Below are 17,233 nucleotides of genomic sequence, written 5' to 3'. Positions count from 1 at the left end.
GAATTTTTGGTCATGCCTTTTGGCCTTACCAATGCACCTTCAACATTTCAAGATTTGATGAATTCCATTTTCAAACCATTCCTTAGAAAATTTGTGTTAGTATTTTTTTATGATATACTAATCTACAGCAAGTCTTGGAATGATCATGTTGAACATGTTGACAGGGTGCTACAACTATTAGAGGAGAAACAATTATATGCAAAAATATCAAAATGTTTCTTTGGAGTACAAGAGGTGGAATATCTAGGTCATATTGTATCTCATGAAGGAGTTAAGGTAAACCCTAGAAAAATTAAAACCATTAAGGAATGGAAATTCCCCACATCCATAAAGCATCTACGAGGATTTATCGGGTTGATAGGGTATTATCGCAAGTTTGTTAAGAATTATGGGAGAATAGCAGCGCCTCTAACAACATTATTGAAGAAAGATGCATTTTCATGGACTCCAGAAGCAACAAAGCCCTCGAACATCTTAAAGAGGCAATGTGCCAAGCACCGGTTTTAGCTACACCAGACTTCACAAAAACCTTTATTGTGGAATGTGATGCTTCAGAAAATGGAATTGGTGTTGTTTTAATGCAAGATAAAAGACCCATTGCTTTTGAAAGTCGTCCAATCAATGGAAAGTTTTTACACAAAGCTATTTATGAGAAGGAAATGTTGGCAATACTCCATGCACTTAAAAAATGGCGACCCTACCTAATGGGAAGACACTTCAAGGTAAAAACAGATCATGATAGCCTTAAATACTTTTTAGAACAAAGATTATCCTCTAAAGAGCAACAAAAGTGGGTCACAAAGATGTTGGGTTATGACTTTGAAATCATCTACAAAAAAGGGAAGCAAAATGTGGTGGTAGATGCACTCTCAAGAAAGGATGAGAACGTGAAAGCATTGTTGTGCACCATTTCTATTATCCAACCAGATTGGATAAACGAAGCAAGGGAGGAATGGAAGAATGACGAAGAAGTGTGGGCACTTATTCGAAAGTTACAACAAGATTCCAGTACGTCTGATACATTTAGCTGGCAAAATGATTCTTTATGGTACAAAGATCGCTTATACCTCTGTCAGAATTCCCAACTAAAACAAAAGATTCTTATGGAACTGCACACTTCTCCCTTAGGAGGGCACTCAGGATTTTTAAAAACTTACCACGGGGTTAAGAATTAATTTTTTTGGGATGGCCTTAAATCAGATATTCAAAAGTTTGTGGCAGAATGTTTGGTTTGCCGACAAAATAAAGTTGAAACAATTAAGACCCCGAGTCTACTACAACATTTATCCATTCCAAGCCAACGTTGGGAGGAGGTTTCAATGGATTTTATCACAGGGTTACCCAAGTCTGAGGGAAAGAGTGTCATCATGGTGGTAGTTGACAGACTTACCAAGTATGCACACTTTTGTGCATTATCACATCCATTTAAAGCCAGTACAGTATCTATTGCATTTATGGAAACAATTCAAAAGCTACATGGAAACCCAAAGATTATTGTAAGTGATAGAGATCCCATTTTCACTGGAAATTTTTGGACAGAATTATTTTCTTGTCTTGATACTCAGTTAGCTCATAGCTCATCTTATCCTCCTCAATTTGATGGGTAAAATGAGATCGTATACAAAGGTTTGGAAGGATATCTTCATTGTTTTGTATCTTATAAACAGACACAATGGATCAAATGGTTGCCTCTGGCTGAATGGTGGTATAACACACACTTCCATACAACAACAAAAATGACCCCATTTATGGCACTTTATGGATATCAGCAACCATCCATCACATCATATTTAAGAGAAAATTCTAAGGTTCAAGCAGTGGAACATCACATTGAACATCAACAACAAGTCCTCCAACTCTTAACGGATAACCTCTTGTTGGCACAGAATAGAATAAAACAACAGGCAGATCAACATCACAGCAAAAGAATTTTTGATGTAAGTGATTGGGTATTCCTACGGCTACAACCATATAAGCAAATGTCCCTCAAACAAGCTAAGAAGGATAATAAATTATCACCAAAATATTATGGTCCGTACAAGGTGTTGCAAAAGATTAGTACTATGGCATACAAATTGGAGCTTCCTGCAACGTCTCGATTGCACCCAGTTTTCCATGTTTCATGTTTAAAGAAGGTTATAGGCAACAAGCTCTCAGTTCAACAATATTGCCAGAACTTGACAAGGAAAGAAAAATTATATTGGAACCGAAAGCAGTCACAGAAACAAGAACTTGACAGCTACGAAATCGATCAATTTCGGAGTATCTTATCAAGTGGAAGAACTTATCCGCTGAAGATTCAACATGGGAGGATGAGAATTTTATACAGAAGCATCTAGAACTACTCAAGCGTTGAGGACAACACTTTTTTGAAAGAGAGGGGCATGTTGGGTCCCTATAATACTAGTGATTACCCCATTAATATTGTAGTTGCATCCCTTATTAATATTGTTGTGCCCCTATTATCCCCATATTGTTATTACTGTGCCTCATAGAATCCATCTATTGTTATTTTTGTGGCTTTATATTATTATTGTTAGGTCGGCTAGGTTATATTGTAACTCCTTAGACTCCTATATATAGAAAGGAGGTTTTGTCATTTGAATCATCCAAGAATTGTTCAATTATGTAATGTAAGGAGTTTGCCCCCTCGAAGAGGCTGAATTCTAAGGCGTTGATCTATCTTTTCTATCTTTTCTTGAGTTGGTTCATAACAGGTTTATCTAGTTTCCCCTCCTTGGGGCATATGGGCGTCTTTCTGCTTCTCTTTGTGGAGCCTTTAGTCCATGTCCCTCCATGCATATATGTTTGTACCTTATGGAATCCATCGTTGTTAATATAATGTAAATCATTTGCCAACCAAAAAAAGGCACAAGGATCATAACAAAAAATGTTGATTTTAAATCAATGATATATCCACTTCCATACTCTACTTTGATCAATTTTTGTTTGAAATTGGGTGTTCTTTCGAGAGGAATTCTCTCCGCCTAGATTCCCCAAATTCTACAAAAGAAGTTTCAAAAATCAACCTGAATGTTATCATCCTCTCTTTTCCATCAAAAATCAACAAAAGGAAGATAAAAGATAAAAAATAAACTAAAATAAATCCCTTGATTTGTGCCATAAAATTCTTACACTTCATGCTAAAGAAAAAGCTTTACATATCACATAAAATGTAGTGCAAAACCTAAGAGGGAAAAAAGAAAAAGAGATAAACTCCAACAAAGATCGTCACATAAAATGTAGTGCAAAATCTAAGACGAAAAAAGGAAAAAGAGATAAACTCCAACAAAGATCTCTTTGATATTAGAAACGTGGAGATTTGAGTTTACTTGCCTCTTCAAGGTGGCAACCTCCAAGAATAATGCTCTAAATGCAATAACAATTCTCAACTACATATGGACCCACTTATAATGAGACTATAACTAATTTGAGCCTTCTTAACAAAGCATATTTTTTTACAATGAGTGAACATTAACTAATTATTTATTGGGCCTTATTCAATGAAGGTAACCATATACATTGATAGAATATCAACATATGGGGGTTAGGGCAGGGCCCTAACAATCAACCACGCACTCAGTTTGCATGGGTTTTCAAAGCTCCAACAAAGGCATCTCTACCATTCTCATTAGAATATTTTTAAGACTCCTTAACAAAATCATTCTTTCCTTATTATTTTTCTCTCTTCCTTGAGTCTCTTGTGCAATGCCCAACCTTGCCACAATTCCAACATTTTTCCTTGGACTTTCCATGAAACTTATGTCTCCCCTAAGATTTGGATCTACCCTTTTCTCTCTTCTAGCCTTTCTTCTTTGATTTTCTTAGTGGATTCAAATACATTCCACCTCATCTCCGAAAATAAAGCAACCACAACCTCATCAAGCGCCAAATTCGTTGCAATGCTTCCAATGACCATTACCAAGTTGTCCTATGAATCTGGCAAAAAACACAGAAGGCCATACAATGATCCCCCTCGTCCATCTTCAATCCAACTGAGATCGATTGGCTCGCAATAGTATTGAATGCATTCAGGGGCTCAATGACAAAATCACCATCACCCATTCTCAAAGTGAACAATTATTTTGTGCAGAAGATGTTTATTAACTAAAGATATACCTAGTACAAATCTCCCAACTTCTTCCAAAAAGTAGTAGTTTTTTCTTCAGAAACGTTAAATAAAAATATAAAATTGACCAAACAAAGCCCAACAAGGCTTCTTACCTCTCTGCAATGTCACCCATTCTCCATCTTTTATACCAACGGGTTTGGCTCCATATACTACAACCCATACAGCTTAATTCAAGAGAAGACCCTCCGTCAACAGTTTCTTTCCTTCCTGCAAAGTTAATGCCATTAAACTTCCATTTTTAATCTACATATGCTAATCATCTCTATGTGACACATGTTCATTCTATGCAAGCTCCCAATCAACCCAAGATTAAACCAAAAAAAAACTCTCCCTAACATCATGGATCCAAGGTGATCAGGATCTAGTACCAAATGAAAGGAAATAGAGGTGTGCAATACACTTTCTACAGTAACCAATGAGAAAAATGTGGTTGAAGTTCTCCATTTTTAACCTAAGCATCATCATCATTCCTTCCACGTAACAAGGGATCTTTCTATGCAAACTCCCACTAAAACCAAGACTAAATCAAAAAACTTTATCTTGAACAGAAATAACGCTGTTGAATACACTTCTTACACTAACCAGTGAGAGAAGAATGCACATAAAAATTGAAACAAATGGTTGCAGATGATAAACCGAAAACAAATGAAAGAACTAACAAACAATTACAAAATGATTGTCCAAGGAAAATCCTTCCCAAACAATAAATGCACTTATACAAGGAAACAAACCGCACTGTATTTCTGTAGGGTATTTTATTGTGTGTGTAAATTGCAGTTAAAATGCAGTGTAATGCTCTACAAGAGAGTTGTTACATTTTGACTCCCTAATACAAGCACAGTTCCTCAAATAATGGCTACATAAAATTGTCCATGCTGTTTCTATAGATAATATTTACATTGTTTATATCTCATCGCAGTAACATTAACAAATAACTATAGAAGTTTAGCCTTCAACTCGGAACATTTTTTTCATTACAAGGCATCCAGTTTGAAAAGAAAGGTTATCAATTGAAGCTGTGCAATCCGGTGAGCTGTAATTACTGAGTCTTCCAATAGTGGTTTTGCTACTTTAAGGGCATATACAAAGGCAACGTCAAAAAACTAAAATAAAACAATACCCAACCCATCTTGCATTTGAATAAATTGGATCTCACTGTTTCTTGAATGTACAAAATAATTGAAGATGGTATGCTTCGGGTCACTTGCAGGCACAATCACAGATCCTCCAGTTTACAGTAACAGATTAGTTCTTGTTTTTTTCACAAAACAAATATTTTCCATTGATGGAAAAGGCTTGCTTAACATGCATGGGCTAATATTAATGGCAAAGAATTATAGAGCCCTCAAAAATAGAATGTATACAACTCAATAAACTGGTAATCTTGGGCCATATACCACACCCTTTACATTTGATATCCACCACGGCAACTTGGAATGCCAGGAATTGGAAGGTGAAGCCAGTCACATGCCACTCTTTTCATGATAAAAATGACAGCGTTATGGCAACATGTAGACGCCCTCAGTTGAAGATTTTCAGTATCATTAAAACCCTTCTCCAGATGAGGACCAACAACTCCCAATCATGTGAAAAGCTAAAGGGATAAGCTTATACTAAACCTTCATTGTATATATTATAAGAGAGGATCTACAAGTGCTTGAAGCACATTTTGATGGGAGAAAATCACTACAGGTCAATGCCCAGCTACATTCCCTGCCAAGAGCTGTTGAATGGTTTAAAGCATTGAAAGAAACCAATTTAGATTTGCTACAATTCGATGAATTCAGACAACTAATCTCAACAGGACCAAAACATTTCACTCTGCAAGTTTAGAATCTGTCTACGAGCGTCCATCGTTCTTGTCTCTGGTATTGCGATCCTCACTGATTTCTTCCAAATCCTCTTCATCTGCCTTTCTACCTGCCTGCTCCTTCCAGTAAGCCACCATTCTCTTCAGCCTAGCAACTTCCTTGGTGGTCACATTTTTGCTTGCATCATTTACAATTGAGCGAACTCGGGTAGCATATCTAATAAAAAACATGTAAAGGTGATATTAGCGAATGAAAAACTGAACTTTATTTTCAAAAGAAAGAAATGGAGCAGATGTCACTTAGAAGTACTAGGCACTTACGAAAGGGAATTATGGGTCTCATCCAAATTGGATTCTGCTGGGGATATATTTACAAACATCAGTGTTTTGGCATTGCCACCAAGTGAATCACTCATAAGCATCGTGAGCTTGTGATTTCTGTAGGGTATATGCTGCCCTTCAGAAGCCAGTGCACTAATAACATCTCCCAGGGCTGAAAGAGACCGGTTGATACTTTGAGCCTCTTTCAATTGATTGCCTGTTGATCCTGATTTCTTCACCCTCTCAGAGCCCGCAAGATCAACAAAGCTTAGCTGCACCAGTCAATGTTTGCAATTTTAGAACATAGAAAATCATCAAGACTAGGAAAGAATTCAACCATAAGATAGCAACTTTCCAAACACTTAAAATCTTCAATGCTAAAGCAAGACTTCTTTTCAACAAAACAGACAAAACAATTATACAGGAGAAATGCCTCTCTAATGAGAACAGTTGACAGAATGGATTCCCATCAAACGTACTTTAGATTCTGCACATAAAAAGGAATAATACATGATGATGCACAAAAATGGCCATGTTTGGCAGCCTAGGCAAGTCGAAGAAACTATCACACTAGTGGATCTCCTTCGAGTGCCCCATCCAAACATTTTCTAAAGACGGCAGCCTATGCAAGTCAAAGAAACTATCACACTAGTGGATCAGAGATCTCCTTTGAGCGCCCCATCTAAACATTTTCTAAAGACCTTTGAATGCTGGACCGGTAGTAGAGACATAAATAATATGAACATCACCCCCTTCCTCCTCATTGCACTAATATCTAAAGATATAAAATGCTTATTGGATTTGTAGGCGAGTATGGCCGTCCTCTGACCAGCATAAATCCATCTTAACAATCCTCTTTTAGTGCCCCATCTAAACATTTTCTAAAGACCTTTCAATGTTGGACCAGTCACTGAGACATATATAATATGACCTCCACCCCCTCCTTTCTCATTGCAGTTTTTTCTAGAGTTAAGATATAAAATACTCATTGGATTTGTAGGCACATATGGTGGTCCTCTGACCAGCATAGATTCATCGACTCCAGATCTATTAAGCACCAAGAGGGATCAAAAAAAATAAACTAGATGCAAATCTTTCAGAGACTAAAAGAACCTTAGTTAAGATGGATCTATACAGGTGTGCCATATATATATATATGCATGCTACAGATTGGTAAAACAGAATCGATATCATGCAACCCAGAATTGGTGCCAAACAGAACTGATTCAGGATCTTTCTCTTCCAATAGTTCATATGATTAATTTTTATTGTATTATTTATATTGGGCCAACTTGTTGACATCAGAACTACAGACATGGATGGACATTCCAATCTCTTCAATAATTGACTGTAGAATGCACCTTATTTCTCTCAGCTCAAAAATCCTCAGAACTGTTGACAATATAAAGAGTAAGATTTTTCAGAATGCTATGTATCAGATATACTGGTCCTAATTAGGGATTACTTAAGACTCTTCGTAATAAAAGTGATGTTATCATGAATAAATAATGCAAGAATCCAGTTTACCTATGCTACTATCCTGGGAATGAGAGAAAGTGCCTGGTAGGTTTACCCTGCTAGGGACAAAAACAATAAATGTAGTCATTAAAAGATTAGGTATTCGAAAGATACATTATGTGCTCCTCTCTCTCTCTCTTGCAATGCATTAATTGATTCAGGATCTTTCTCTTCCAATAGTTCATATGATTAATTTTTATTGTATTATTTATATTGGGCCAACTTGTTGACATCAGAATTACAGACATGGATGGACATTCCAATCTCTTCAATAATTGACTGTAGAATGCACCTTATTTCTCTCAGCTCAAAAATCCTCAGAACTGTTGAAACATCAGGGACATGCTCCCCACACAACGGGGTGCTTCCCCATTAACAGTGGATATTTTGCTTCTAGAATTCCAGGCCAATATGAGGTATTTTATACTATTTAGAAATTGAAAGCCAACCAAAACCCAATTCAAATAATCTTTCGAGAATGAATATTTATAAAGTTTGTGGTCTTAGTAATATTATTTCTGAATTTTGTAGAACAAAAACATGTACTATTTTGTACCAGAGGAAATCGAAGCTTAAGCTGCTCAAATTTTGGACACGCACAAGTCAGCAGAAGGCTCTCAAAGGCCACAATTGAACAAGGTATGTGGCTATCCATATGATAGTACACAAAATTATATGGGCACAGGCAAGAGTGAACACCATGTGGAGGGCATAGATAGACCGGACACTTGATCTAGGATGCAGAGGCACAAAGGAAGAGGACGGGTTTAAAGAAGTGTCAAATCCGAAGAAGATAAGGATACAAAATTTGCTTAACTGCCAAAGATTCTATATCCAAACAATATACTTGCAAGTTGACTTCCGAAACATAAGAATCAGGGAACGTAAAGTTTTGTTTACTGTACAAGGGTAGTTCTAGACTGAGTATTTTTGTGTGAGAGTTTTCAAGTGTCATTGTGTAATAGGTCTATAAGTGACCTCATAGGTCATTGTGTAATAGGCTAGATCCCATATGTGCTTGCCTTGTTGATAACCACTTTGTACATATTTCCTGATATATCAGAGCATGCTCTCTCATTATGTTATGGTATATATGCTTATCTTAGATATAGATGATAGTCTAGCGGCTAGCCCCATGTGCGCAGTTAGATGATGATGATGTTATGAGGTAGATGTTTCATGTTGTTGCTGGTGTTTCGTAGTGACCTGATGTGTTGATATATGATGTTGTTGTCATTAGGAGGGGATGTTCTACATGTTGATTCTGCAAGGAGGCTTGGGCACATGTATTCTAAAGAACCCAGAAAGCGTTTTGGGAAATTCCACCTAGAAACAGTTTTAATAAAATAATTCATTATTTTTAAAGGAACTCTAAGTCTAGACTTAGGAAAAAAAATAATTAAAGGGTATTAATATAGACTGTGGGTGTAACTTCTAGAAGCAGACGAGAATCAAGAAGAAATGATCGTAGCCCTTGATTAGCTTCTAATCTGGGTCGTTGAATGTCAACAAGGAGATTATTTAAGAAGGCTTGAGGATCACTTGGAAAAACACACAAAGAGTTGATCAGTCAGATCAAATTGCTGAAGCTAGAGGCAGCACTGTGATTTGTAGTGATCACGCAGAGGGGCAGAGGGAGTTTCGGTTGGAGAATCTTCTCTGGAGCCAAGAATACTCAGTAGAGAGGTAGAGAGTGTTATCACTCAGGTTGTTCCCTGCCTCCTGAAGGGAATACGGCCGAGGTAACCACTAACCAATCTTTTAGCTGCAGATTCTAGCCAATCTGCAACCAGAGAGGGCTCTCTCTTTGTAATTTAGTTTTGTTTTAAAGTATTTTAGGCTAGTTATGATGTACAGGGTTTTTGTTTTAAGTTTGTTGGTTGGTGATTTTCTCTCTAAGCTGCGCTGTAAATTCTGAGACTGTTTTAATACAAAAGTTGTTGAAGTTCACTGCTGCTAACCGTCTGGATGTGGATTTGATGTTCTGAGACCTACTACAGAATTCTTGTGTCATTCTATGGACCAATAAGTTATTCTAAACTGTGTTTTATATTTTCTATGTTTGCAAATTTCACATATGTTCCATAATCTTGATAACAGAGAAGAAGAATAGCCCAAGATTTGTTTAAACGCACCCTGAGTTCAATCTCTGCTATTAACCATGTTTTCTTCAGAATTAGTCATAAATATGAATTCTTAACTGCTCAGGTTTGCACTAATTCCTTCATTTTGAATACTGTTTAGGAATTCTTAATTGCTCCTGGACAATATTCATATACTTTTCCTCTGTCAGCATAATGAAAGATTCTTGATTGCCTTTCATTCCCTGACTTCATTCCATCAATTTCCAGATTTGAAAATTGTTCCATGAATGCCTATCTCGCTCTGTAGCATTACCATACCCCAAGAAACACCTTCAGCAGTACACCATCATTGACTCCATCTGCCCAATGGAACAGACTGTTTTAGACTTACACCCCAGCTCTGCTTGAAATCACCATCCAACAAACTTAAAACAAAAACCCTGTACATCATAACTAGCCTAAAATACTTCAAAACAAAGCTAAATTACAAAGAGAGAGCCCTCTCTAGTTGCAGATTGGCTAGAATCTGCAGCTAAAAGATTGGTTAGTGGTTACCTCGGCTGTATTCCCTTCAGGAGGCAGGGAACAACCTAAGTGATAACATGGTTAATAGCAGAGATTGAACTCAGGGTGCGTTTAAACAAATCCTGGGCTATTCTTCTTCTCTGTTATCAAGATTATGGAACATATGTGAAATTTGCAAACACAGAAAATATAAAACACAGTTTAGAATAACTTATTGGTCCATAGAATGACACAAGAATTCTGTAGCAGGTCTCAGAACATCAAATCCACATCCAGACGGTTAGCAGCAGTGAACTTCAACAGCTTTTGTATTAAAACAGTCTCAGAATTTACAGCGCAACTTAGAGAGAAAATCACCAACCAATAAACTTAAAACAAAAACCCTGTACACCATAACTAGCCTAAAATACTTAAAAACAAAGCTAAATTACAAAGAGAGAGCCCTCTCTGGTTGCAGATTGGCTAGAATCTGCAGCTAAAAGATTGGTTAGTGGTTACCTTGGTCGTATTCCCTTCAGGAGGCAAGGAACAACCTGAGTGATAACAGAGAGACACGCAGAGGAGGCAGCACAGAGGCCACAGAGGGTGACGCAGAGACAGGAAGGGCTCACGCAAGCCCCACGTAGGGCAGCGCAAAAGCTTTCACGTAGAAGTCTGAATTTGCTGAGGAGGCTGATGTTTCTAAGCTGGGAGGGCTAGAATCAACTCCTGAGAAGCAAATTGATTCCCAACAGAGGTGACGTAGTGCCTTAGAGGCTGACGCGGGCCCACACAAGGGCAGTGCAAAAATAGTCGGGGAACTCGTTGGTTCAACTGCCGAATCAATGGGGACTTGCAGTGTAGAGTGAGGTGATCTCACTAACTTCTTCTACCAAGTGATATTCTCTGTACTGGATTGCCAGCAAAGCATCCAGAGATTGTATTTAGAAACAACTTCAGCTTACTAATAAAAACCCTCAAATCTGTTGCATCGGTTTTCCGACATTGGTTTTTTCAGGGATGTTTGTCCAAAAAACATCGTGTCACTCGTGGATGTTTCTCTATTGTTTTGTTCTTGTTTTGGGCAAATTAATTAATTAAGTGAAGGTTGTTGTTGTATTAGCTTCGAAATTTGTTGCATGATACAGTAAATTATTTGTTTCAATAATTAACAAATAAGAGAAGTTTAATCAGTTGTTGCAGTGGTAGATTCGGGTGAGGATTCTCGAATTTCCACATGGTACCAAAGCATTGCAAGTGAAGCAAGAAAAACAGTGCCAGAGAACCCAGTGCTGAGAAAAAGTGGGAGATCAAAAAAGTTGCAGGAGGCAGCAATTCGAAACCCCAAAGGGTTTGCGCAATCCTAGCCAAAGAGCTGATTTTCGAGGCAGTCTCTCTCTGGGTGAGTCGACAGAGAGGAAGGACTCCCAGTTCGAAATTCTGTTGGGGCAAAGGGAGCAGCGCTAAAACCTTAGTGTGAGGAGAAGCTGGTGGGAGGCAGTCTTTTCTGCAGGTCGTTTGACTGGGCTGAAAGATGTCAGAAGAGAAGGAAGAAGCACAGTTGAGGGAATTTCTTCCTCAGTAAGACCTCCCGCCAAGAAGTTCGTTTTGTTATTGGCTAAGCAGCAACACTAAGAACCAAAGAGGAGATTTTCGACATTTGTGGCAAAGATGGCATCCAATGGATTGAGAGATCAGGATAGGTTGGGCGGAGCATCCAACTATGTCATCTGGAAGGCTAAAACATTATTCCTTCTAGATGAGCATGCCTTCAAGACATATGTCGACAACATGGTGGCTGAACCAGCAGATCCAAATCCGTTGAAGAAGTACCAAGCTGAGATGGCGAAGGCGAAAAGAATGATACTCGAAAGAGTGAAGGATCATGTGGTCTGCTAGAATTGTTAAGGAGATGTGGGATGCATTGTCTACGCTATATCATTGATCTTTCGAGCATCGGAAGATGTACTTGGAGCAGAAGTTGAGATTTGCTCAGATGCAGAAGGGGGAGCATGTGGATCCATTCCTCACGAAGCTTCAGGAGACCAGTGATGAGTTGTTAGTTGTGGGGTCTACACCTCAAGACTAAGACTTGGTTAGATTGACCCTCAATTTTGTCTCATATGAGTGGCAAGTCTTTGTCCAGAGTATCCTAGGCAAGGCAACTTTGCCGAATTAGGATGAGATGTGGGCAGCTCTCAAGCAAGGGGATCTTAAGAGAGACTTGGTCAAGTGTAAACTTGACGGAAGCAGCAGCCGTGGGTCGAAGCCCAAGGAGGAGCAGGATAACGTAGCCCTTGCATCGAAATGGCAACAGGAGCAGCAAAGACGTAAGAAGGATGTCTCGAAGATAAAGTGCTTCAGGTGTGGTGAGATGGGTCACTAAGCTACTTAGTGCCCTCTTAGGAAGAAGGACAAGGATGAGAAGCACGATCTGAAGGTTGCGCCTACGAAGATTGAGGAGGAGGAGTTTGCCATGACAGCGGAGATACCTCTAGGAGGGTGGTGGGATGTTTTGGAGTTGTAGTTCGAAAGAGCTACAGATGGGCAGGATCCTTGAGGAGCCCACCTCTTGGATCAATACCTTGCTACGGGAGCCCAGTTATGTGGTAACAGAATGGACTAGTGTCGGATGGTGTCGAGGAGTGTCGGAGAGACAATTGTAGTGGCTAGGAGCACTAGAGAATAAACAACACAGAGTTGAGTTGGCAGCAGTGTAGATGGCACAGAGCAGAGGGCAACAACAACGCAAAACATTTAGAGGGTCAGTGCAGAGACTAGTAGCAGTCAGGTCCCAACATTCACATGGTATCATACTGAACACAGTTAATTCAGTAATTTGGGATGTTTTTCTGTTGTTGATGCAGTAGCAGCAGAAGTTTGTAGTGCAAAGGCAATTGGCAATGGCAGTTCTAGCAGTAGCACAGAGGCAGAAATTCAGAGGGAGTTGCAGTACGAATGCAGTGTTGACAGTGGCAGGGTCAACAACAGTACAAATGCAGCATTTGCGCAGTGGTTGATGGACAGCATGTCAGACATCAGCAGCGTCGAGGACGATGATATGAAGTCAGTGTGATGCTTCAGTGGGAGGCATTGCTAGAGCACATTCCTCGCTAAGAGGGAGTGTTGATTTCTAGTAGCATCAAATGTGCTCTAAGTCTCAAATTTTGCAAGGAGGCTTGGGCACATGTATTCCAAAGAACCCAGAAAGCGTTTTGGGAAATTCCACCCAAAAACAGTTTTATTAAAATAATTAATTATTTTTAAAGGGACCCTAAATCTAAACTTAGGAAAATAAAATAATTAAAGGGGATTAATATAAATTGTGGGTGTAACTTCTAGAAGAAGACAAGGATCAAGAAGAAATGATCTTCGCCATTGATTAGCTTCTAATCTAAGTCGTTGAATGTCAATGAGGAGTTTATTTAAGGAGGCTTGAGGGTCACTTGGAAAAACACACAGAGAGATGATCAGTCAAATCGAATTACTGAAGCTAGAGGCAGCGCTGTGATTTGTAGTGATCACGCAAAGAGGGGCACAGGGAGTTTTTGCTGGAGGATCTTCTCCGGAGCCAAGAATACTCAGCAGAGAGGCAGAGAGACACGTAGAGGAGGCAGCGCAGAGGCCAAAGAGGCTAACACAGAGCCAAGAAGGGCTCACGCAGGCCCCACGCAAATCAACGCAGAAGCTTTCACGAAGAAGTTCAAATTTGATGAGGAGGCTGACGCTTATGAGTCGAGAGGGCTAGAATCAGCCCCTAAGAAGCAAAATCTATTCCCAACAAAGGTGATGTAGTGCCTTAGAGGCTGACATAGGCCCACGCAAGGGCAGCGCAGAAGTAGTCGGGGAACTCGTTGGTTCAGCTGCCGAATTAGCCAAGACTTGCAGTGTAGAGTGAGGTAATCTCACTAATTTCTTTTGTAGAGTGATATTCTTTGTACTGCATTGCCAACAAGGCATCCAGAGATTGTATTCAGAAATAATTTCAGCATAATAATAAAAACCCTCATCTTTGTTGCACTAGTTTTCCCGCATTGGGTTTTTCCGAGTACGTTTGTCCAAAAACAATTGTGTCATTTGTGTTGTATCTTTCTCTATTGTTCAATTTCTTGTTTCGGCATATTATTTAATTGGTGTAGGCTACAGTGTATGTATTTCGATGTTTGCCATAGGAAACAGCAAATAACTTGTTCATGTAAATCTAACAACTAGGAGAAATATCATTAGTTGCTGCAGTAGGGATTCCGATTTAAGGAATTTTCACACTACATGTACTTCATGTGTTGGATATGTGATAGGGGACACACTTGATGATTGGATACATTTCCTAATTTTGAGATAAAAGGGGGGCTATGATGATGATATAACCTTTTTTTTGTAAGTTTGTTGGATGATGACTTTTGATGTAATAATCCCCGGGTGTTAGTGCACCTTGAGTTGGGCTTTATGTCTTGTTTTTAACATGGTGGATTTTTGCGAGGGAGAACATCTTTTATTTACATTGTACAACGCTTTAGTGCACCCCACATTGGCACACATTTTCATGGTAATTTAATTTCTTGGTAACTATTTGGAAAGGGACTCCAATTATATTTGAGCATTAACCTTTCAGCAAGCATGTTCAGGTTGATTTATTCAAATTAAATTAATCTATTTATACAGATTAAGGTTAATAGATTGGCCACTTGGTATTTTGGGAATTGACCACATCTTTTCTTGTGGATCGCTCCATCTACTTGGCATCCCGTTGATCCCTAGAGGTTGGTTGCCTCAAGATTCATACATGTTGATTGGTTGCAAGCATCTTGTGGACTCCTTGTTAAATTTCTAATGTCAGCCAGATTTATTTTCTCACGACAATTTACCCCCAGTTTATTATTTATTTATCCAAATAATAACCGAATCATCGAAATATAAAATCACTTTAACTTCTAGAATTAAAAATATGCAACGGCAATAAACAATAAAAATCAAACACACATTGCAAAAATTAGTTAACCCACAAATGCGTTGAAAATGTAGCGAGTAAAGGTCTGTTGTGTTGATATATGATGTTGTTGTCATTAGGAGGGGATGTTCTACATGTACTTCATGTGTTGGATATCTGATGGGGGACACACTTGATGATTGGATGGATTTCTTAATTTTGAGATGGGGAGGGGGGGGGGGTATGATATAAACTTTTTTCGTAAGTTTGTTGGATGATGACTTTTGATGCAAAAATCCATGGGTGGTAGTGCACCTTAAGTTGGGCTTTATGTCTTGTTTTAAACATGGTGGAGTTTTGCACGCAAGAACATATTTTATTGACATGGTAGAACACTTTAGTGCACCCAGCATTGGCACACATGTTCATGGTGATTTAAGTTCTTCGTAACTATTTGGAAAGGGACTCCAGTTATATTTGAGCATTAACCTTTTTGCATGCTGAAAATATGTGTAACTAGGTTCAATCTTCATTAGTATGAAATGTATTCTTGTAAATATAAAATGAAAAGAAAATTATTATTATTATTGAAGCATGGGTTTCATGCTCAAGTTCTTTTATTTTATAGGTCAAGCACCCATTAAGTGCTTCTAGGGTTTGTCCTAGGTATAAGAGTCATTGTCATATATGGAAGACCCTATGGGCACATTGTATATTGTAAAGAAAAAATTATTTTGTCTTGAAAGTGTCAAAATACTTCCAAGATCAAGTCGGCCTAATGAGCTGTAAAGTTGGCCTACATGAAGAGCAACGTTCACCCTTGAAGAAACCTATATATACGAGGAACTCGTCATCCATTTGGATCATTCTCTCAATCATATCACATGCGAAGAAGGGAGAAGCAGAGGGTCGAAGAAGGAAGTGCAACGAAGAGAATGATAAGGAAACTCGAAGTGTTTAGGTCTCTCTACATTCTTTTGGGAATGCGAAGTTAGGGTTTTTGCACTAGGGAAGTCTAAGGTTCAATTTTGGAAGCAAGAAGGCAAGCGAAGGTCTCTTAGGGTTTCCTACTAGCCCTAGGATCCATATCAAGTCAAGGGAAGAGCAGTTAGAGGGGGATCGAAGTCTTCTAGAGAGGAGGCAGCAGTTGCAGCAGTTGTTGGGCAGAAAAATTTCGGATTAACTGGGAGGTCGAAGATATTGCAGCTGGAGATCGAGGAAGACTTGATCTTGGATAGTATTTGTCTAAGTCTTTCGATCATCGGAAGATGTACTTGGAGCATAAGTTGAGATTTGCTCAGATGCAGAAGGGGGAGCATGTGGATCCATTCCTCACGAAGCTTCAGGAGACCAGTGATGAGTTGTTAGTTGTGGGGTCTACACCTCAAGACTAAGACTTGGTTAGATTGACCCTCAATTTTGTCTCATATGAGTGGCAAGTCTTTGTCCAGAGTATCCTAGGCAAGGCAACTTTGCCGAATTAGGATGAGATGTGGGCAGCTCTCAAGCAAGAGGATCTTAAGAGAGACTTGGTCAAGTGTAAACTTGACGGAAGTAGCAGCAGTGGGTCGAAGCCCAAGGAGGAGCAGGATAATGTAGCCCTTGCATCGAAATGGCAGCAGGAGCAGCAAAGACGTAAGAAGGATGTCTCGAAGATAAAGTGCTTCAGGTGTGGTGAGATGGGTCACTAAGCTACTTAGTGCCCTCTTAGGAAGAAGGACAAGGATGAGAAGCACGATCTGAAGGTTGCGCCTACGAAGATTGAGGAGGAGGAGTTTACCATGACAGCGGAGATACCTCTAGGAGGGTGGTGGGATGTTTTGGAGTTGTAGTTCGAAAGAGCTACAGATGGGCAGGATCCTTGAGGAGCCCACCTCTTGGATCAATACCTTGCTACGGGAGCCCAGTTATGTGGTAACAGAATGGACTAGTGTCGG

General features: G+C 39.1%; 1 protein-coding gene across 1 annotated transcript in view; it reads right to left on the bottom strand.

Annotated features, from left to right (window-relative positions):
- Window positions 1-5,799: 5,799 nt before the first annotated feature.
- The window catches only part of LOC149155655 (kinesin-like protein KIN-14I), a 102,118-nt gene continuing 90,684 nt past the window's right edge, over window positions 5,800-17,233 (bottom strand). Inside the window, exons 22-23 of the mRNA XM_089445864.1 lie at window positions 6,264-6,535; window positions 5,800-6,159 (exon numbers count right to left, since the gene is read on the bottom strand). Of these exons, the coding sequence (XP_089301990.1) occupies window positions 5,973-6,159; window positions 6,264-6,535 (459 nt within the window). The 3' untranslated portion in view covers window positions 5,800-5,972. The remainder of the gene's footprint in view (window positions 6,160-6,263; window positions 6,536-17,233) is intronic.

The sequence above is a fragment of the Pinus tabuliformis genome, chromosome 9 (assembly GCF_031772625.1).
Source record: "Pinus tabuliformis cultivar Carrire ecotype Pingquan chromosome 9, CPIR1, whole genome shotgun sequence".
Classification (NCBI taxonomy): Eukaryota; Viridiplantae; Streptophyta; class Pinopsida; order Pinales; family Pinaceae; genus Pinus; species Pinus tabuliformis.
Note: the sequence above shows the minus strand (reverse complement) of the source record. Positions and strands in the feature narration are given on the sequence as shown.